A 22253-nucleotide genomic window follows, 5' to 3' on the forward strand; every position below is an offset into this window, starting at 1 on the left:
AAGAAATAGTGTACTAGACCAAAATCATATAAAGAACACATTTTTATTAGAAATTTTACATATAACTGGACTTAAATAACAGCAGAAGCTAAAATTGGCAATGACCTGCAAACTGCAGTGGGAGAACAGAGCGGCACAACTACCCAATCAATCATAATTGAACCCTGTGTAGTACCCAAAAAACAAATGTCATATATTAGATGCATAGCAACAATGCACTATGTCTAAGAAACATTCCACCCCATGCCAGCAACATTATACATTGACCAATGTCAATAGGGCATACATTTGGTATAACAAATCACATACCTAGTAGTAATTAATAGTGAGTAGTGCGCCGTGCTGACTCCCACCCTCCCGACGTGCGTTTCGGATCAACCTTCCTCAACCTTAATGAAGGTTGATCCGAAACGCGCGTCGGGAGGGTGGGAGTCAGCACGGCGCACTACTCACTATTTATTACTACTAGGTATGTGATTTGTTATACCAAATGTATGCCCTATTGACATTGGTCAATGTATAATGTTGCTGGCATGGGGTGGAATGTTTCTTAGACATAGTGCATTGTTGCTATGCATCTAATATATGACATTTGGTTTTTGGGTACTACACAGGGTTCAATTATGATTGATTGGGTAATGGTGCCGCTCTGTTCTCCCGCTGCAGTTTGCAGGTGATTGCCAATTTTAGCTTCTGCTGTTATTTAAGTCCAACTATATGTAAAATTTCTAATAAAAATTTATTCTTTATATGATTTTGGACTAGTACACTATTTCTTTTGTGGTTTTCTTTATTAATACATATAGCAGTAGAGATAATAGATTAAAATGTGCACACAACATAGAACATTTTCGATATATACCATAATTAAAATCAATCAAACGAATGACCAATAGAATTTAATGTGTATAATTAAACCAAAATGACACTCTGGACACTTATAAGGTGCCTCCTACCAGACCAACAAATTGATTGTGATCCCATGGTGAAAAAATATATATAAAAATACATAAAAAAATAGAAAAAACGGAAACAATTCCTATAATTGTGCCAAAATAAAGTGCAAATAGTGTCACATTAAGAAAGAAAACTCTTTCCAAAACGCGTGTCGGGGTGCGCACACCATAGAGATCAGGCGGACCTTAAAGGTATAGACCTCTAATTTTTTATTTTTCACTTGTTTTTGTCACATTGCTCCTATATGGAGACCACCCTTTATTTTTCTTTCTTAATGTAAAACTATTTGCACTTTATTTTGGCACAATTATAGGAATTTTTTCTGTTTTTTTTCTATTTTTTATATATTTTAAAACATAAAACAAACCGCCCACTCTCCTTCTCCCACCTGCTCTCCCTTTCTCTGCTTCTCCTCCCTGCTGGCGACATATCTCCCAACCCTGGACTCCCACAGCTCATGCCTCCCATTACTTCCCCCTCCTACCGCTCCCTATCTTATATGAACTACCGCAATATTTCCAACATAAAACCCATGCCCTTGACTCCCACCTCCCTGCTCCCTCTCTCTGGAGCACTCTGGAATGCCAGCCAATCTGCAATAACCTTCATGTGATTCACAGCCTTTTTCTCACAGGCTTGCATTCCTCGGCCTCACAGAAACATGGCTAACACCCTATGCCACCACCTCCCCTGCTGCACTGTGTTACGGAGGCCTCCATTTCACCCACACCCTTCTCCCTGGCAACAGACATGGTGGAGGAGTAGGTATTCTTTCTTCTAACTGCAGCTTTAACCCAATCCCACCTCTACCCTCCCTTATCCTCCCCTCTTTTGAAGTCCACTCTGTCCGCATCTACTCTCTCTCCAACCTCCAAGTGGCCGTCATATACCGACCTCCGGGCCCAGCCACTGCCTTTATTGACCAATTCTCCACCTGGCTTCTTCACATTCCCACTGATACCCTTCAGTCAATAGCCTCCATACTTCTGTCCCTTACTTCATCTTTTGCACTTACTCAATGGTCCTCCGCAGCCACCCACACAGACGGAGACACATTAGACTTGGTCTTCACCCATCTCTGCTCTCTATCTAACTTCACCACCTCCCCTCTCCCTCTATCCGACCACCATCTACTCACTTGCTTATCCCTGTCTCCCTCACCAGTCACCCATGTCCAGCAACATGCGCACCCCCGCAGAAACCTTGCACACCTAGGCACCCACACTATCTCTGACTCTATCCTACCATTGGCATCCATATCCTCACTCCACGGCACAGACACTGCCACTGCTTTCTACAATGCCACTCTCGCATCAGCTATTGACACGGTTGCCCCTCTCGTTCATGGCAGAGTGCAATGTATCAATAAACAACCCTGGCACAAAAACACCACTAAAAAGCTCCGGCAAGTGTCCAGGATTGCAGAGAGGCGTTGGAAGAAAACACATTCGCAAGAGTTCACTGCATTCAAACAGGCAACACTCGCTTTCAAATCTGCTCTCACCACTGCTAAATAGGCCTACTTCACAACCCTCGTATCTTCCCTATCCTACAACCCCAAACAGTTATTCAAGACCTTTAACTCCCTCCTCCGCCCCCCAATGCTCCCTCCAACCGCCCTCATCTCTGCTGAGGACTTTGCCACACACTTTAAAAGTAAGATCGACCAAACGAGGCAAATCTTCATTGTTCAACCACCACAACCCCTTTGTATACCAGACCAATGCCCAAACCCCATGACCTCCCTATCCAACATCACTGAAGGGGAGCTTAATTGTCTCCTCTCCAAATCGCACCTCACCACCTGTATGCTCGACGCCATCCCCCACCACCTCCTCCCCAACCTCACCACCACTCTTATCCCATCCCTAACCCACCTCTTCAACCTATCACTAACTTCTGCCACCTTCCCTTCTGCTTTCAAACATGCGACAATCACGCCTATCCTTAAAAAGCCAACCCTCGATCCAACTGCTATGTCCAGCTATCGCCCAATATCGCTGCTCCCATTCACTTCCAAACTCCTGGAGCAGCACGTCCACGCTGAACTTTCCTCCCACCTCTCATCTAACTTGCTCTTTGACAATCTACAATATGGTTTCCGCCCCATCACTCAACTGAGACAGCCCTGACAAAAATGACTAACGACTTACAGCCAAAGCTAAAGGACAATACTCTATACTCCTCCTTCTAGACCTGTCCTCTGCTTTCGACACAGTTGACCACTGCCTCCTACTACAGATCCTCTCCTACTTTGGCATCAAAGACATCACCCTATCCTGGATCTCCTCATACCTTTCCAGCCGAACATTCAGCATCTCCCACTCCCACACTACCTTCTCATCCCACCCTCTCTCTGTTGGAGTCCTCTAAGGCTCTGTTCTAGGACCCTTACTCTTCTAAATCTATACACTTGGCCTGGGACAACTCAAAGTCCCATGGATTCCAGTACCACCTTTATGCTGATGACACTCAGATCTACCTCTCTGGCCCAGATGTCACCTCTCTGCTGTCCAGAATCCCGGAGTGTCTATCAGCCATATCCTTCTTCTCCTCTCGCTTCCTCAAACTCATTGTGGACAAATCTGAACTCATCATCTTTCCTCCATCTCATAGATCTTCCTTACCTGACCTATCTATCGCAATTAACAACATCACACTTTCCCCCATACTGGAAGTCCGCTGCCTCGGAGTAACCCTTGACTCTGCCCTGTCCTTCAAACCGCACATCCAAGCCCTTTCCACCTCCTGTCGCCTCCAGCTAAAAAATATCTCCAGAATCCGTCCTTTCCTCAACCGTCAATCTACTAAAATGCTTGTGCATGCCCTCCTCATCTCCTGCCTCGACTACTGCAACATCCTTTTCTGTGGCCTCCCTTCTAACACCCTTGCACCTCTCCAGTCCATCCTTAACTCTGCTGCTCGACTAATTCATCTCTCTCCTTGCTACTCCTCCGCTTCTCCCCTCTGCAAATCTCTTCACTGGCTCCCATTCCCTCAGCGTATCCAGTTCAAATTACTAATACTGACCTACAAAGCCATCCATAACCTGTCTCCTCCATATATCTCTGAACTAATCTCCTGATATCTTCCCTCACGTAATCCCCGGTCCTCCCAAGACCTCCTTCTCTCCTCCACACTTATTCGCTCCTCACCCAACCGCCTCCAAGACTTCTCCAGAATATTCCCCATCCTCTGGAATTCTTTGCCCCAACATATCCGACTATCAACCACATTCGGATCCTTCAGACGGAACCTGAAAGCCCACCTCTTCAGGAAAGCCTACAGCCTGCACTGACCCCGCTGCCTCCTCATCACTACCGGAGCTACCGCCTCACCAACATCGGAGCTCCTGCAACCCCCAACCTACTGTCTCCTTCCCCACCATCCTGTAGAATGTAAGCCCTCAAGGGCAGGGTCCTTGCCCCTCTGTATCAGTCTGAAATTGTTAGTTTGCTTACTGTAAGTGATATCTGTAATATGTATGTAACCCCTGCTCATGTACAGCACCATGGAATCAATGGTGCTATAAAAATAAATAATAATAATGGATGTTAAGTGATGCTGCCACCGATCTTTGCTGTTAAACCACTCAGATGTTGCTGTCAGTAGTGAATATAGGAGAGTTTGTTATTTTCAGAGAATCCAAACCAGAAGCAACAATTATCCCAGACAATCCCATTAACAGTAGTTGTATACATCACTGCTTCATAGAGTTTAATAGTAGCTATAATCTGATACTTGAGTAAGCTGTCAGTGGATTTTAGCTGTTTCTTAAAGAGGTTTTCCCATGAACAAAGTTCATTTTAATCAAGATTTTAATCAATAGATCTGGTAGTAATAATAATAAGTTCCACAATTGGATGAGTTAAAAAAAATGTTCCTGTGCTGAGATAATCTTATACATGTGCCCCTGCTGTGTACAGTGTAATGGCCGTGTCTGACCGTACAGGAATGTGGTCTGATCATATCACATCTCATGGGCAGGGGAGGAAGGAAAAGAGCATAGTGCCTATGGCTTGGACAGCTTGTACATCTTAAAAGGCACTATCAATGGTGAGCATGTCATAGAGGTTTAAGAGCAACATACACTCCCATCAATCAATGTAAATTTCAGGGATGGAATTGCATATATCGGCAAGAGAATGCTACACCACATACTGCATCAATCACTACAGCATGGCTTCCCATAGGAAGAGTTCAGGTGATGACCTGGCCCCCTGCAGTCCAGACCTTTCACCAACAGAAAACATTTGGTGCATCATGAAATGAATAATCTGTCAAAGAAGACCCAGGAGTGTGAACAGCTAGAATCCTCCATCAGACAAGAATGGGACAACGTTCCTCTCTGAAAACTCAAACAATTGTCTCTCACTTCCCAGACGTCTACAGAGTGACGGAAATTAAGAGGGGAGCTACACAATGGTAGACGTGGCCCTTGCTGCCATGAGTTTCCAAATGAGTTATTTTTTTCAAATAAAATGTCTAAATTTCAATTTCTGATCTGTGCCCTATGTTCTGTTGTGAACAAACTATGGCTGTATGAGATTTCTAAATCAACGCATTCTTGTTTTTTTTTACATTTCACACGGTGTCCCAACCTTTTTGGAATTGAAGTTGTTCCTCCAAACAAATTGAAGTGTAAAAATCAAAATAAAACTTGGACATTCACTGTTTTTGATGTGTTTTTGTAAACCTGTACCCATATTTAGCTGTAGACCACAGGTGTGTACAACATAATGGGGCGATAAATATACTCTGACATAACAAGCAATATGGACTTTTGTAAGATGAAGACATGTAAATTGAATCAAAGCGCCAAAGCGGGAATTTCTATCAAGAAACATTTAAATTTTCCCATAAATGCTTACAAAGGACTGTAATATGCAAATTGCCTCTTCAGAGAAAAAGAGGACTTAAACCCCGCGAATAAGCCTCCTTACCTTGACAAGCCAGAGCTGGTATGTCACTCTCCATAAGGAGAAACGTTGCCCCTTAGACCCCATACAAAGAACTGAAAACTGTTGCACCATTCACATACATACACATTTGGAACTCTCTACGACCATTGACTAGATTGGTATCTGCAGCTTTTCCACTTCATTATCTGTCAATAAACTTTACATGATTTCTGCTTCACTCACCCTCGAGCTGTCTGATATCCATTGGTATTTCGAATCGACTAATGTGATTGGAAACACCCATCCTGCTTATTCCATAGAGGGTCACCTGTATGGGGGTGGGTCACATCAGATTTATTACTTACAATTTATTATATACATAATAAAACATACCGTCTGATAGGATATTACTGCTAATGCTTCACGTAGTCACTATTTAAAGACATTTTGAGCCTTTTGACCTTAATGTGTTGTATTACAAAGCTTTGCAATTCAGAACATAGATGCCTTAAGACTGCCATGACCTTGTTCCTCTCAGCATATTGCTCTTTTAGACAAAAAAAAACACTTTTATTGCAAAAAAATGCAGGAAAGGGGTAGCATGCAAGCAAGTCTAATTGTAAGGCCGGGGTCACACTTGCAAGTTCAATGCGAGAAACTCGCGCATCAATTCCAGGCACTGCTGCCGGCGGTTCGGACCGGAGCGTTCAGCTGCAGAGAAATACATGCAGCCGCAAACTCCGGTCCCGAGTGCTGGTGGCAGTGCCGGGAATTGATGCGCACGTTTTTTCGCATTGAACTCGCAATTGTAACCCGGCCTAATAGGCACAGTCCTCACTTGCTCGGGTGCCTGTTGCAGGTTTGCCTGATCCTGAGGTAACACCACTGCATCCACTCTGTCTAGAAATCTACCCAGGACAAGTTATTTTTGTGGTCTGTTGTATACAGGAACAATAAGCCACAATGATGATGGACAACGATGGGCTTGACCATACTTATAGGGAACATGTCAGCAGGATTTTGCTCAGTAAACTACAGACAGTGTAAGGTCGGCACCGTTATACTGATTAAAATGTCCAGAAAGACAAAAAAAGGGTGGCACTCACCCTCCATGTAAAACATATCTTCATTTCATATTATAAAAAGTTGCAGGACCCGTTGAAGCGCAGACAGCGCAAAACAGCCGTTGTCCCATAAAGTGTCCCACCATTCTCTCGCTGCAACTTTTTTTATAAAATGAAATAAAGAAACATTTTACATGAAGGGCGAGTGCCACTTTTTTTCTCTTTCTGGACATTTCTTTAAAACTTTTTTTCTGGTGTGCACTCAAACTCGTTTTGCCAACTGGTGATTTCATGCAGACAGATGAGGTAATTTGCAGTGGCAGAAAATAGGGGATCTGGTGCTGGTATTTTCTCTTGTCTTGTGGTACATACTGATTAAAATGATACCTTGGTTGAATAAATCCATCTTGTGGTTGTTGTTTAATCTTTATTAGTAGTTTTCAGTTAGTCCGGAGTCTGTATGGCTTATGACAGGTCACTGAACCTTCAATAACATGCCCCCTATCTTACATACTGCATAGAATACTGTGTGGTTACAAAAAAAATTTACATTCATCAAAATGGCGCTAGTGGCTGTGCCTAATATGCCTATATACATTTATGCTTTAGTCCTATAGTATTGTGGGGAAAAAAATTACTGTTGCTTTATCAAAATGGTGCCGGCAGCACCTGCATCTACCGCGCTCTGATAGATGCTTTTGTGCAAGCGCTGCCACCGACACCATTTTGCTATAAAAAAAAATTGGCTCCATCAAGATAGTGATGGTGGCACCTGCGAAGTAGCACCTATTGGTCCTCAATAGATGCTACTGCACAGGCGCCGCGGGCGCCATTTTGATGAAGATAACTTTTCCCCACAATACTATAGTAATAAAGCATAGATAAATGTAGGCATATTAAGCATGTATCTTGCTACAGCGAATGCACCACTGCTGGTGCCATTTTCATGAGTGTTCATTTTTTTTATTTTAACCACACAATAGTATATGCAGTATGTAAAATAGTGAGCAAGTCTTTGAGGGATCAGGGACCTGTCAAAAGCCATACAAATGCATATATAAGCAGAGCACCACATAGAACGCAACAAGGGTCCATACATCTGGCCAACATGCAGTGGGGGGCCTATGTCCAAATTTTGCACGGGGAACCATCTGACTCTAGTTACACCACTGGGTAAAAGAATAGACTGGGTGAATAGAATCAAACAGTAGAAAAATGGTAGAGAAGACCTACACTAAAAAATGACCAATCTCGCTGGGGGGGAATCAAACAGATCCTTCTAAGGGATACAAATTGAAATTGAAAGCATTATTTGTAATTCGTATTTAGAAGACAGGTTAGACAGCTAAACTGTTGTGCAATCATAGTCATCGATTAGGAAAAGGATGCAATATTCCAGGGGGTCATGGATATAAGAGGACCTATAGCATTTATGAACTTGGAGACTCCTCTTCAGGAAACAAATCTTTCCAAAAGTTAGGATTCGCAAAGATAATTAACAAAAAATACTATTATACATTAGTTAGGAGACTTTGAAATGTCTTTCTCGAGTAGCCTACGCTGGAGAAGTGGCAAAGGAGAGCAAGATCATGGCTAACTGTAAATGTCAATCCCAGGGCTATAATCTGAAATAGGGAGGAGGGGGCGGCCTCTCAGTCTCATTCTTTTAATCATGACTGATCCTAACCAACTCATTAAATTGTTCAAGTTTCTGGGAACAGGCAAGTTCAGTGCCTTGAAAAAGCATTCAAAGGATTGGATGGAGAGAGTCTGTAAACAGCAATTTTCAAGACTTGCCACAGATTCTGAGTGGGATATAGGTCTGGAATTTGAAAACACATGGATATGCTTTAATGCAAACTATTCCATCATAGCTACGCCATTATATTTAGTGTTGTTGTCATGCTGGAAGGTGATCCTATGCCTCAGTCTCAAGTCTTTTGCATTCTCTAATAGGTTTTCCTCTAGGATTGACCTGCATTTAGCTTCACACATCTTCCTATCAACTCCGACCAGCTTCCCTGTCCCTGCTGAAGAAAAGCATCTCCCACATGATGCTACCACCACCATGTTTGACTGTGAGGATGGTGTTTTCAAGGTGATGAGTAGTGTTAGTTTTTAGCCACACATAACGTTTTGCATTTAGCTCCAAAAGTTCTACTTTCGTCAGATCTGACAAAAGCACCTAATTCCACATGCTAGCAGTGTCCCCTACATGGCTTTTTGCAAACTGCAAGCGGGACTGCCTATGGCTTGCTTTCAAAAATTGCCTTTTTCTTGACACTCTTCCATAAAGGCAAGAAACGCAGAGTATACGATTAAGGCCACGTTCATGTGTTCAGCATTTGATCAGTATTTTACATCAATATTTGTAAGCCAAAACCAGGAGTGGGACAATCAGAGGAAAAGTATAATAGAAACACATGCACCCACCCTTGTTTTGGCTTACAAATTCTGATGTAAAATTCTGGCCAAATACTGAACATGTGACTGTGGCCTAATAGTTTTCCTGTGGACAGATTCTCCAACCTGAGCTATGGATCTCTGCAGCTTCTCCAGAGTGACCATGGGCCTCTTTTCTACGTTTCTAATTTGTACGTTCCTTGCTTCGGATGTCAGTTTAAGTAGACATTCATGTCTTGGTAGGGTTACAGTCGTGCCATAGGTGCATTTTTGGGTTAGGGATTGAACAGTGCTCCATCAGTTGTTCAGAGCTTGGGCTATTTTTTTATAACCTAACCCTGATTTAGTTTTCTACACAACTTTATCCCTGACCCGTCTGGTGTGTTACTTGGGTTTCATTATTCTGTTTGTTCCCTAATGTTCTGGAAAAAACCTAAAGGTACCGTCACACTAGGCGATATCGCCAGCGATCCGTGACGTTGCAGCGACCTGGATAGCGATATAGCTGTATTTGACACGCAGCAGCGATCTGGATCCCGCTGTGAAATTGCTGGTCGCTGCTAGAAGGTCTGCGCTTTATTTGGTCGCTAGGTCGCCGTGTATCGCCGTGTTTGACAGCAAAAGCAAGGATACCAGCGATATTTTACACTGGTAACCAGGGTAAACATCGGGTTACTAAGCGCAGGGCCGCGCTTAGTAACCCGATGTTTACCCTGGTTACCAGCGTAAAAGTTAAAAAAACAAACAGCACATACTCACCAGCGCGTCCCCCAGCCTCTGCTTCCTGACACTGACTGAGCGCCGGCCCTAAACTGAAAGTGAAAGCACAGCGGTGACGTCACCGCTCTGCTGTTAGGGCCGGAGCTCAGTCAGTGTCAGGAAGCAGAGGCTGGGGGACGCGCTGGTGAGTATGTGCTGTTTGTTTTTTTAACTTTTACGCTGGTAACCAGGGTAAACATCGGGTTACTAAGCGCGGCCCTGCGCTTAGCAACCCGATGCTTACCCTGGTTACCCGGGGACCTCGGCATCGTTGGTCGCTGGAGAGCGGTCTGTGTGACAGCTCTCCAGCGACCAAACAGCGACGCTGCAGCGATCGGCATCGCTGTCGCTATCGCTGCAGCGTCGCTTAATGTGACGGTACCTTTACACTTTCACAGAGCAGCTATAGTTATACTGAGAATAAATTATCCACAGATGGACTCAATTATGTGACTTAGAGGCAATTGGTCACTCAGAATTGTATTTAGGGGTATCAGACAACAGGGGGCTAAATGCACTTCACAATTTTCCAATTTATATTTTTAAAATAATTAGAAAGCCATGCATCATTAACTTTAAACTTCACAAATATTTGCTACTTTGTGTTGGTATATCACATAAAATCCCAGTAGAATACATTTAAGTTTGTGGGTGTGATGTGAAAAAATGTGGAAAAGTTCACAAGGTATGAATACTTTTTCAAGGCACTTTAAGTTACCACGCATTTGCGTATGTTATGCCTCTGGAAGGATTTTTTTAAAGCATGAAAATTGGGGCAAATCTTGAACATATTACACTGGTATGTGTATCAAAAGTAGGGCATGATTGCAGCAAGACCATGTTATTTTGGGGGCTTTTGTGTGGGGGAAAAAAAGTAACATTACTCGATCCTAAACACATGCATTTGACAACAACTTGTATTATTTATTTATTTACTTACGTTATTCTCACATTCCTGGAGATCACTTATCTTATAAGACATTGGTTGTTTCGCATATTTCTGCATTAGTTCTCGTAGACTCTCCTGAGAATGGATAATTACCAAATGTAATGATTAAGATTCCAGAAGATGTAACTTTGTATGCTACTTTAATATTTACTTACGGTAAATTAAAAATCATTTATACTTCTTGTAGGCAATTTACATTGTAATTAATAAAAGTCTACACTATGTAGGATCAGTATAATCACACTGATATATAGGATATACAGTCCCATTGAAAATGATTATCAGTTTTTGCGCTATTGCTCTTAAATCAGTTATGGACTAGGCCAGAATGAATGAATGACTGTGTTTTAGACACATTCCTAGTGGGCCGTCATCACCTTTGGAACCCAATAGTCATCAGCACCCATCCTTTTTTATGACCATTTTGTTGTTCTAACCGAGAAGAGGCGGCTGCAAGTTGAGTCAAAGAAAGTCAGTGACTTAGATGTCTCTTCAACTCACTTAGATATTAGTGGAGAGGGCCATATCCATGGGCAGACAACTCTCTTATATGTGGTTGATGTGGTCCCGATTTAGAGGTAATGTTTAATTAAAAAAATGACATACGACTTAAATCAGTATTTAATTTTAAATGGATTTTTGTCCTATCATGTATAAGTGTATATACTGTATATACAGTTGTGCTCAAAAGTTAACATACCCCAGCAGAATTTTTGCGTCCTTGGCATTTTTTTCAGAGGATATGAATGATAAGACCAAAACTTTTTCTCCACTCACGGTTAGTGGTTGGGTGAAGCCATTTATTGTCAAACTACTGTGTTTTCTCTTTTTAAATCATAATGACAACCCAAAACATCGAAATGACCCTGATCAAAAGTTCACATACCCTATTTCTTAATATCATGTATTGCCCCCTATAACATCAATGACAGCTTAAAGTCTTTTGTGGTAGTTGTGGATGAGGTTCTTTATTTTTTGAGATGGTAAAGCTGCCCACTCTTCTTAGCAAAAAGCCTCCAGTTCCTGTAAATTCCTGGGCTGTCTAGGATGGACTGCGAGCTTGAGATCTCCCCAGAGTGGCTCAATGATATTGAGGTAATTGAAAAAAAAATTACTTCAGTATCAATAAAAATTTCAAAGACCATCAATTAATAAATGGTTATCTCAATATGATCACAGGCAGCATTGCGTGAAAAGTAAATTATCATCATTACCTCTGGATCGTAGACTAGAGGACTGTAGCAACGCAATGGTTCAGGTTCGTTGACTTTTTTCCCATGAGCACTTTTCTTTAACCTTTTCTTTTTCTTTTTGGCTTCGGAACTTGAGTTTTGTATTTCTGTCCTACAGTAATGGATGACATTTAATCTCACAATTTTGCAGGAGGAAGTCTGGTATATGCAACTATTTTAGAAGATGATAATCCTGACAGCATTTGAGTGAACAATTGAGTTTGAGTCTCTTAAAGGGTAAAGTATTCCATATAATACCAATTTGCCAGAAATAGAATAGGATGCTCTTTGTAGCCACTCACTGCCATAGATGGAGGATGAAGGTTCAGAACTTCAAGACCCTCTTAACTCAGAGCATTTTTCAAAACAAGACAACTTATTTTTTTGTTTGTTCTTTTTCCTACATAAACCACCTGATTTTATCCATGAAACAATTGAGTAAGGGACAATAGGTAATCCCTAAACATGTTAACAGTACATGTGAAAGAATATGTTATATTTATTGAAGTCACTGATGGTTAATTAAATTCCTTTGCTGAAACAAACATCATCACATGCTACCAGCTCTAGGTAACAACAAATGCATCGTGTAATTTCTACAATGTTTCCCCAATGTCATTGTGTTATGGAGAATTCTCTTCTTACAGAGTTCACGTTATCTATCTTGTCAAGGTAATGACAACCATCAAGAGCCAAGTTACCATGGTAATTGCCTATTATAATGAACCACCATTGAAAGAGATTTTCAATTTTAGGGTCAATGTCACATACACTTTTTTCCTTTCATATTCTCAATACCTTCTAGACAGAGAACTTGCAGTGAAGGTCTTAGCTTTGTTTCCAGGGGCCATTTTATGACCTAGAAGATATGTAAGTTTTTGTTAGTATAAAACATAGGATTTAATTTATAGTAGAATCTAAAACACGTAAAGGATTATTCACATGCACATATATAATTTCTGTATGTCACTTTATTTTCTTACCAAAGCTAGAAATTAAAAGAAACTGAGGAGAGCGTCCTGTTCAGGCTCCTGCTCTATGTGTTCCACTAGATTTGGTGCAGCAGTATAACACATGGATGGCCCAAATGTTAAAAAAAATATATATATTTGTTGCACTCCGCATTTTCCACCCTTCCCCAGATTTCTGACTAAATTCTAAAGAATTATGGGATCTTCACATTTAACCATAAAAAGAATGTTTGGGCTTTCTATCAAGAAGAAAGAGTGAATGGAGTACAGCAGGGCTGTGTGGCATTACAAACACCTCTGCATCAGCAGCTCTCATCCCATGGCACTGTCATCTCTGCTCTACTCTTTTTACCCCCACGCTGACAGTGCTGTGAGATGAGTGCTGCAGATGTAGAGATGTATGTAACGACACACACAGCTCTGCTCAACTCCTCACATCACTTGTAATAACTGTAGGTACCCCGTTATCCATATATCACCATTCAAAGCGTGTTCCCTCCGATCTCTATCTAATCTCCAGCTACCATTGGAATTATCCTGCTGTAGTTAGAGTGATCCTGGTTTTTCATCAAGTGCCGATGCGTTCATCTGGCTTCCTGCCAGCATAGCTCTGCATTGCTTGCAGCACTGATATTGAGTGGAAATTTACCTTTAGAACTTTATACCTGTGATCCAAATAAATTCTGGAACAAATGAGAAACAAAGAAATTGAGATCTATGAGTCTGGAAAAGGTTATAAAGCCATTACTCAAGCTTTGCTTCTTCAATGAACCACAGTGAGAGTCATCCACAAATGGCAAAAACATGGAACAGCTCCCAGGACTGGCCGTCCAATCAAAATTACCCAAAGATCCAAGACGTCAACAAGAGACCCCACTACAACATCCAAAGAACTGCAGTCCTCACTTGCCTCAGTTAAGGTCATTGTTCATGACTCCACCATAAAAAGACTGGGCAAAAATGGCCTGCATGGCAAGATGAAAACCAATGCTGATCAATAAGAACATAAAGGCTTGTCTCAGTTTTGTCAGAAAACATCTTGATGATCCCCAAGACTTTTGGGAGAGTACTTTGTGAACTGACGAGACAAAAGTTGAACATTTTGGAAGGTGTATGTCCCATTACATCTGGCATAGAAGTAACACAGCATTTCAGAAAAGGAACATAACACCAACAGTAAATAATGGTGTTGGTAGCGTGATGGTCTAGGGCTGTTTTGCTGCTTCAGCACCTGGAAGACTTGTTGTGGCAAATGGAACCATGAATTCCGCTGTCTACCAAAAAAATCAAGCTGAAGCGCACTTGGATTATGCCACAGGACAATGATCCAAAACACAATAGCATGTCCACCTCTGAAAGGCTTAAAAAACTAAATTAAAACTTTGTAGTGGCCCAGTCAAAGTCCTGACCTTAATCCAATTAAGATGCTGTGGTATGATCTTAAAAAGGCAGTTCATGCTCGGAAACCCTCCAATGTGGCTGAATTACGACAATTCTGCAAAGATGAGTGGGCCAAAATTCCTCCAGAGCATTGTAAAAAGACTCGCTGCCAGGTATCGCAAATGCTTCATTGCAGCTATTGCTGCTAAGGGTGGCCCAGTTATTAGGTTTAGGGAGCGAACACTTTTTCACACAGAGCCCTGTAGATTCTTCACTTTCCAGTTAAATTATATTAATATTTGCTGATATCATGCCTTTTGCCATCAAAAAGAGACACAATGTCCAACTTCACATACCTGTTTTTAAAGACAAACAACTTCACTTCAAGAAACTAGATTCCCCACCACTTCCTGCCCCAGATACATAAAGGGATTATCCTCTACTTGGACAGCCCCTTAAAGCCCCTTAAACACTGCCCCATGTAAAACATAAACTCACTTCACGGACCTGTTCCAGCAATGTCTGCAGTGTGCTGATAGTTGCACACTTTGCTGGGATGTAACAGTCCGGTCTTAAGGAAGTGTCACGTGACTGCTGCCACCATCAGCAGTCCCCTGATTGACTGCAGCACTAATGTGTCATGATGTCACTTGACGTGACAATCGGCATACACAGAGCTGACATCTCTGGAACAGTGAAAGCCCAGAAGGTATTTGGGTTTTTGTATTTTACATAGGGGACTATAGCATTTAAGATGGAGTTGTCCAAGTAGAGGATAATCCCTTTAAGTATCTGAGGCAGGAAGTGGTTTGAAACCTAGTTTCTTGGAGTGGATTTGTTCATCTTTAAAGACAGTTATGTAAAGCTTTAAAGCTGGACAATGTGTCTCTTTTTGATGGCAAAAAGGTATTATATCAGCAAATATTGATATTTTTAAGTAGTGGACAACACATTTAGTTTTCAACCTTAGAGAAGTAGTGCTAACATTCAGGAAAAATCGTCCGTTATCTGTTTCAAAGAGATTAGCATCCACGGCTGTAAGTGGGCTAGATCGTTGAAGATTTCATTTTTGTGAGTTGAAACGTCCCAAATTTCATCAAGTCAATTTTTTTCCACTTCTACATCTGACTATTAACCCCTTTCTGCCATCGGATGGAATAGTATGTCCGATGGCAGTACCCAGGGCCGGCGTCAGCACCCGGCGTACCCGGGCAAGTGCCGGGGCCCCAGCGAGACAGGGGGGCCCATTTAAGGCTGGCGTTAGGGGCAGGCTGCCCGCATGCGGCCCCCGAGGCAGGCATCTGCGGTCCGAGGTGCACGCTAGAAGAGAGGAGGCAGAGGCAGCACGGGGCTCTGGAACTCTTGCAGCTGCTGGAGAGCCGCCCACAATCCGTCGCCATGGATACGCAGAGCAGAATGACTTCCGACTGTCCAGTGCCTGGAGAATGAGCCGAGCGTCGCCAAACAGGAAGTGTGCAGCACCTGCCACCTGGAACAAAGGATTGCGGGGGCCGGGGGGATGCAGAGCCTGGCTGGGAGGACAAGGTATGGGCTCTTATATACTGATTGGGTTGTGTTATATACTACGTGGTGGGCTGCTATATGCTACGTTTGCTACTATATACTACATGGGCTGCGCTGCTATATACTACGTGGGCTGGGCTGCTATATACTACGTGGGCTGGGCTGCTATATACTACGTGGGCTGCTATATACTACATGGGCTGCGCTGCTATATACTACGTGGGCTGGGCTGCTATATACTACGTGGGCTGTGCTATATACTACGTGGGCTGATATATACTACGCGGGCTGTGTTATATACTACATGGCTGTGTTTATATGCGATCATGAATCATGGTATGTGTTAAAGGGGGGGCCCACTGAGACTCTTTCGCCCGGGGCCCTCAAAAACCTGGAGCCGGCCCTGGCAGTACCCCCGCTTTGATGTGGGTTCCGGCGGTGAGCCCGCATCAAAGCCGGGACAAGTCAGCTGCTTTGAACAGCTGACATGTGCCTGTAATAGGCGCGGGCCCTCCAAAGAATTGCCACCCCATACCATTACTGACTCACTGCCAAACCAGTCATACTGAAGGATGTTGCAGGCAGCAGATCGCTCTCCACAGCGTCTCCAGTCTCTGTCAAATCTGTTACATGTGCTCAGTGTGAACCTGCTTTCATCTGTGAAGAGCACAGGGTGCCAGTGGCGAATTTGCCAATCCTGGTGTTCTCTGACAAATGCCAAGCATCCTGCATGGTGTTGGGCTGTGAGCACAACCCCCAACTGTGGACGTCGGGCATTCAGACCATCGTCATGGAGTTGGTTTCTAACCGTTTGTGCAGACACATGCACATTTGTGGCCTGCTGGAGGTAATTTTGCAGGGCTCTGGCAGTGCTCCTCCTGTTCCTCCTTGCACAAAAGCTGAGGTAGCGGTCCTGCTGCTGGGTTGTTGCCCTCCTACGGCCCCCTCCATGTCTCCTGGTGTACTGGCCTGTCTCCTGGTAGTGCCTCCAGCCTCTGGACGCTACGCTGACAGACACTGCAAACCTTCTTGCCACAGCTCGAATTGATGTGCCATCCTGGATGAGCTACACTACCTGAGCCACTTGTGTGGGTTGTCCGTCTCATGCTAACACAAGTGTGAAAGCACAACCAACATTCAAAAGTGACCAAAACATCAGCCAGAAAGCATTGGTACTGAGATGTGGTCTGTGGTTCCCCACCTGCAGAACCAATCCTTTATTGAGTGTGTGTTGATAATTGCCAATAATTTCCATCTGTTGTCTATTCCATTTGCACAACAGCAGGTGTAATTGATTGTCAAACAGTGTTACTTCCTAAGTAGACAGTTTGATTTCACAGAAGTTTGATTTACTTGGAGTTATATTCTGTTATTTAACTGTTCCCTTTATTTTTTTGAGCGGTGTACATTTATTGAGGGGTCTAGTTTCCAAAATAGTGTCACTTGTGGGGGATTTTCACTGTTTAGGCACATCAGGGGCTCTCCAAACACAACATGGCGTCCCCCAATTGTTCCAGCAAATTTTGCATTCAAAAAGACAAATGACTCTCCTTCCCTTCCGAGCTCTGCTGTGCGCCCAAAGAGTGGCTTTCTCCCTCATACGGGTTATCAGCATGCTCAGGAGAAATTATACAATACATTTTGGGGTCCATTTTTTCCTGTTACTCTTGTCAAAATAAAAATAAAATTAATCTAAATTAATTTTTTTGTGAAAAAAAGTTAAATATTCTTTTTTTTTTTTTTTCCACATTTCAAAAATTCCTGTAAAGCACCTGAAGGGTTAATAAACTTCTTGAATGTGGTTTTGAGCACCTTGAGGGGTGCAGTTTTTAAAATGGTGTCCCTCAGAGGGACTTCAAATGTGAGGTGGTCCCTGAATAAATGGTTTTGAAAATTTTGTTGTAAAAATGAGAAATCGCTGGTCTAATTTTAACCCTTATAACTTCCAAACAAAAAAAATTTTGGTTCCAAAATTGTGCTGATGTAAAGTAGACATGTTGGAGATGTTATTTATTAACTATATAGCTGTGATTTAAAAGCATGAAAACTGAAAGTTGGAAAAAATTCCAAATTTTTGCCAAATTTCCGTTTTTTTCACAAATAAACGCAAGTCACATCAAATAAATTTTACAACCATCATGAACTACAATATGTAAAAACATTCTCAGAATCACCGGGATCCATTGAAGCATTCTAGAGTTACTACCTCATAAAGTGACAGTGGTCAGAATTGTAAATATTGGCCTGGTCATTAACGTGAAAACCACCTTTGGGGTAAAGGGGTTAATAACAATTTTTTAAATAAAATTCTGCTTTTCAGCTTTAGTTCATGAGCATCACGTCATAAAAATCATAGATTACCCCTAAACTGAAGATTTTTGGATTGACTTTTCCTGCAGAATTATGTTTGAGGTATCAGGATTGATGGATACTATTGTATAAATTGGCTTTGATGACAAGATTTATGGCGATGGAAAATACAATAAAGGTGAGGATTCCTCTATACCATCCCCCAGCTCATGGCTTGTTTGTTGCATGATTCATACTGAGAGTGTTCCAGCAATGGAATGTGTAATCTGTCAATAAAGGTCAGCGCAGCTAGTAACAATGGATCACCTTGTACAAAAGAGAAGGATTTTCATCTGATCACATGAATCTAATATTAATTTAATATTATGTCCTATACAATTCCGTACATTACGTGAAACATCACTTTACAAGATAGGATATGGGATAAAATTAGCAACCATATACATGGCATACATTAACTCTTCGTGTTGTGATTGCCACAGTGTGAAATGTGGAGGTCATTGAATATCTAAGATTACCTATTTGCACATAGATATTGTCTGGAAGCATAGAATCAATACCTGTGTAATCCAAAACAAAAGTGTGTAAATGTATTTATAGAAAACCAGAGGCATATAGAGGTTTTCCTAATGAAATTACCATTATTGTTCTGCAATTTCAACCTCCTCATTGCCTATTATTACTCCACTGTATAAATAAGCTCATATTGTCCCCTTGAACATTATGAACATTATGGTATCTCTTGAGAAAGCTGTAGGCGAAACACACATCAGGGTCTTGGGCAGTGTGTGTCAAGTAGTCTACTGATATGATGGGTATAATGCTTGAGGTCCTCTTTTCTTTTGGACATGTGTTCATAATTATATTCATAGTGGTAGAGTGGTTAGCTATAGCCGCTAAAGTGGCATATGTATTATTAAAGAGAGTCTGTGACTAGGATCATCCCTCCTAAGTCGTCTACATGGGCACGCAGTTCATAGGAAGCTGGTTAAAATGATAACTTCATATCTGTGATCTGATGTCTTATTCCACATTTTCCTTATTTTTAACTGAGCTGTTCAGAACTATGGGCCGGGCACTGATCTGAATTTGAATCCACCTTCAGAGATTATTTTAAACTAGATGGAGGCCCAGATGGGGGCAGGCTTTGCAGCGTTGAGAATCTCCCCCCCCCCCCATGTGTTCACAGCTCCTGGGCAGGGGAGGAAGCAAAAGACAATACTGACATTACAGCAGGAGATCACAGAGGATACATTTTGTGAGGTAAAATATTTTTTAAAAACAGTGAAATATTTTACCTAACAACATGAATCCTCTGTGATCCCCTGCTGTAATGTCAGTATTATACAGTTATATGAAAAAGTTTGGGCACCCCTATTAATCTTAAGCTTAATGTTTTCTAAAAATTGGATTTTTTGCAACAGCTATTTCAGTTTCATATATCTAATAACTGTTGGACACAGTAATGTTTCTGCCTTGAAATGAGGTTTATTGTACTAACAGAAAATGTGCAATCTGCATTCAAACAAAATTTGACAGGTGCATAAGTATGGGCACCTCACCAGAAGAGTGACATTAATATTTAGTAGATCCTCCTTTTGCAAAAAATAACAGCCTCTAGTCGCTTCCTGTAGCTTTTAATGAGTTCCTGGATCCTGGATGAAGGTATTTTTGACCATTCCTCTTTACAAAACAATTCCAGTTCAGTTAAGTTTGATGGTCGCCGAGCATGGACAGCCCTCTTCAAATGATCCCACAGATGTTCAATGATATTCAGGTCTGGGGACTGGGATGGCCATTCCAGAACAGTGTAATTGTTCCTCTGCATGAATGCCTGAGTAGATTTGGGGCGGTGTTTTGGATCATTGTCTTGCTGAAAGATCCATCCCCTGCGTAACTTCAACTTTGTCACTGATTCATGAACATTATTGTCAAGAATCTGCTGATACTGAGAGGAATCCATGCGTCCCTCAACTTTAACAAGATTCCCGGTGCCGGCATTGGCCACACAGCCCCAAAGCATGATGGAACCTCCACCAAATTTTACTGTGGGTAGCAAGTGTTTTTCTTGGAATGCTGTGTTTTTTTTGGCCCCATGTACAACGCCTTTTTGTATGACCAAACAATTCAATCTTGGTTTCATCAGTCCACAGGACCTTCTTCCAAAAACAAATTGGCTTCTCCAAATGTGCTTTTGCATACCTCAGCCGACTCGGTTTGTGGCGTGCTTGCAGAAACGGCTTCCTTCGCATCACTCTCCCATACAGCTTCTCCTTGTGCAAAGTGCGTTGTATAGATGACCGATGCACAGTGACACCATCTGCAGCAAGTTGATGCTGCAGCTCTCTGGAGGTGGTCTGAGGATTGTCCTTGACTGATCTCACCATTCTTCTCTGCCTTTCTGAGGTTTTTCTTGGCCTGCCACTTCTGGCCTTAACAAGAACTGTACCTGTGTTCTTCCATTTCCTTACTATGTTCCTCACAGTGGAAATTGACAGGTTAAATCTCTGAGACAGCTTTTTGTATCCTTCTCCTGAACAACTGTGTTGAATAATCTTTGTTTTCAGATCATTTGACAGTTGTTTTGAGGAGCCCATGATGCCACTCCTCAGAGGAGATTCAAACAAGAGAACAACTTGCCAGTGGCCACTTTAAGTAGCTTTTCTCATGATTGCATACACCTGGCTATGAAGTTCAAAGCTCAATGAGGTTACAAAACAAAAAAAGTGCTTTAGTAAGCCAGTAAAAAGTAGGTAGGAGTATTTAAAACAAGAAAATGATAAGGGTGCCCATACTTATGCACCTGTCAAATTTTGTTTGAATGCAGATTGCACATTTTCTTTTAGTACAATAAACCTCATTTCAAGGCAGAAACATTACTGTGTCCAACAGTTATTAGATATATGAAACTGAAATAGCTGTTGCAAAAAAAAACAATTTTTATAAAACATTAAGCTTAAGATTAATAGGGGTGCCCAAACTTTTTAAACTTTTTCATATAACTGTATTTTGCTTCCTCCCCTGCCCAGGAGATGTGGTATGCTCCGTACATGGTAAGACACAGTCAATTTTTAAAATGAACTTTCGTTCGTGGGAAAACCCCTTTAATGTGACCGGCTTCCTCTGCCTGTAGACATATCGCGCATCTGCCCCTGGGATTCACGCAGGCGCAGTAAATCAGACCGTCACCATCTTTGCGCAGATAGCGGCGGTCACATTAAAACTGCGTGTGCGCTCCTCCTGTACAAAGATGGCGGCAGTCAGTGAATTATTCGGCTGATCCCGGCGGCGGCGTGTTCACGACGGTGTTCTGCTGGTGGTACTGTGCAAGAGGCTGCGTGAATGCGTGAGTGTGTGTGTGAGTGTGTGTGTGGTGCGTACGGCGTACAGAGTGTGTGTGTGTGGTGCGACGGTGTTCCGCTGGTGGTACCGCGCATAAGGTTGGTACCAGCAGCAGTTTCCATATTGAGACATCCATCACTTGCGTGTCCCAATATGGCGGTCGGTGAACTTCCTCCGCTTGGAATTCTGGGATACGGTGACATCTGGACAGAACATGAAATGAAAACATTACAAGGCTACTATATAAATAGATGAGAGGGTGTTGCCATTACCATCCCTTTAAAGATGACTCTCTAACCGTTTTGTGATTAATATATTTTGTATCCACCTTTTTGATTTTTACCTTGACTTTGATGAATGTGGCATTACATTTTCTGATGGACCTCGTAGCATGACATCACTGACCTATGTGGGTTTTAACCCCTTCTCCCCTAAGCCTGTTTTCATCTTCCCGACCAGAC

General features: G+C 42.2%; 1 protein-coding gene across 1 annotated transcript in view; it reads right to left on the reverse strand.

Annotated features, from left to right (window-relative positions):
* The window catches only part of LOC143817983 (uncharacterized), a 64988-nt gene that overhangs the window by 29056 nt on the left and 13679 nt on the right, over window positions 1–22253 (reverse strand). The window contains exons 2-5 of the mRNA XM_077299442.1: window positions 13064–13124; window positions 12248–12377; window positions 11025–11108; window positions 6102–6186 (exon numbers count right to left, since the gene is read on the reverse strand). Coding sequence (XP_077155557.1) covers window positions 6102–6186; window positions 11025–11108; window positions 12248–12377; window positions 13064–13116 — 352 coding nt within the window. The 5' untranslated portion in view covers window positions 13117–13124. The remainder of the gene's footprint in view (window positions 1–6101; window positions 6187–11024; window positions 11109–12247; window positions 12378–13063; window positions 13125–22253) is intronic.

Source organism: Ranitomeya variabilis, chromosome 3, assembly GCF_051348905.1.
Source record: "Ranitomeya variabilis isolate aRanVar5 chromosome 3, aRanVar5.hap1, whole genome shotgun sequence".
In the NCBI taxonomy this organism is placed as follows: domain Eukaryota; kingdom Metazoa; phylum Chordata; class Amphibia; order Anura; family Dendrobatidae; genus Ranitomeya; species Ranitomeya variabilis.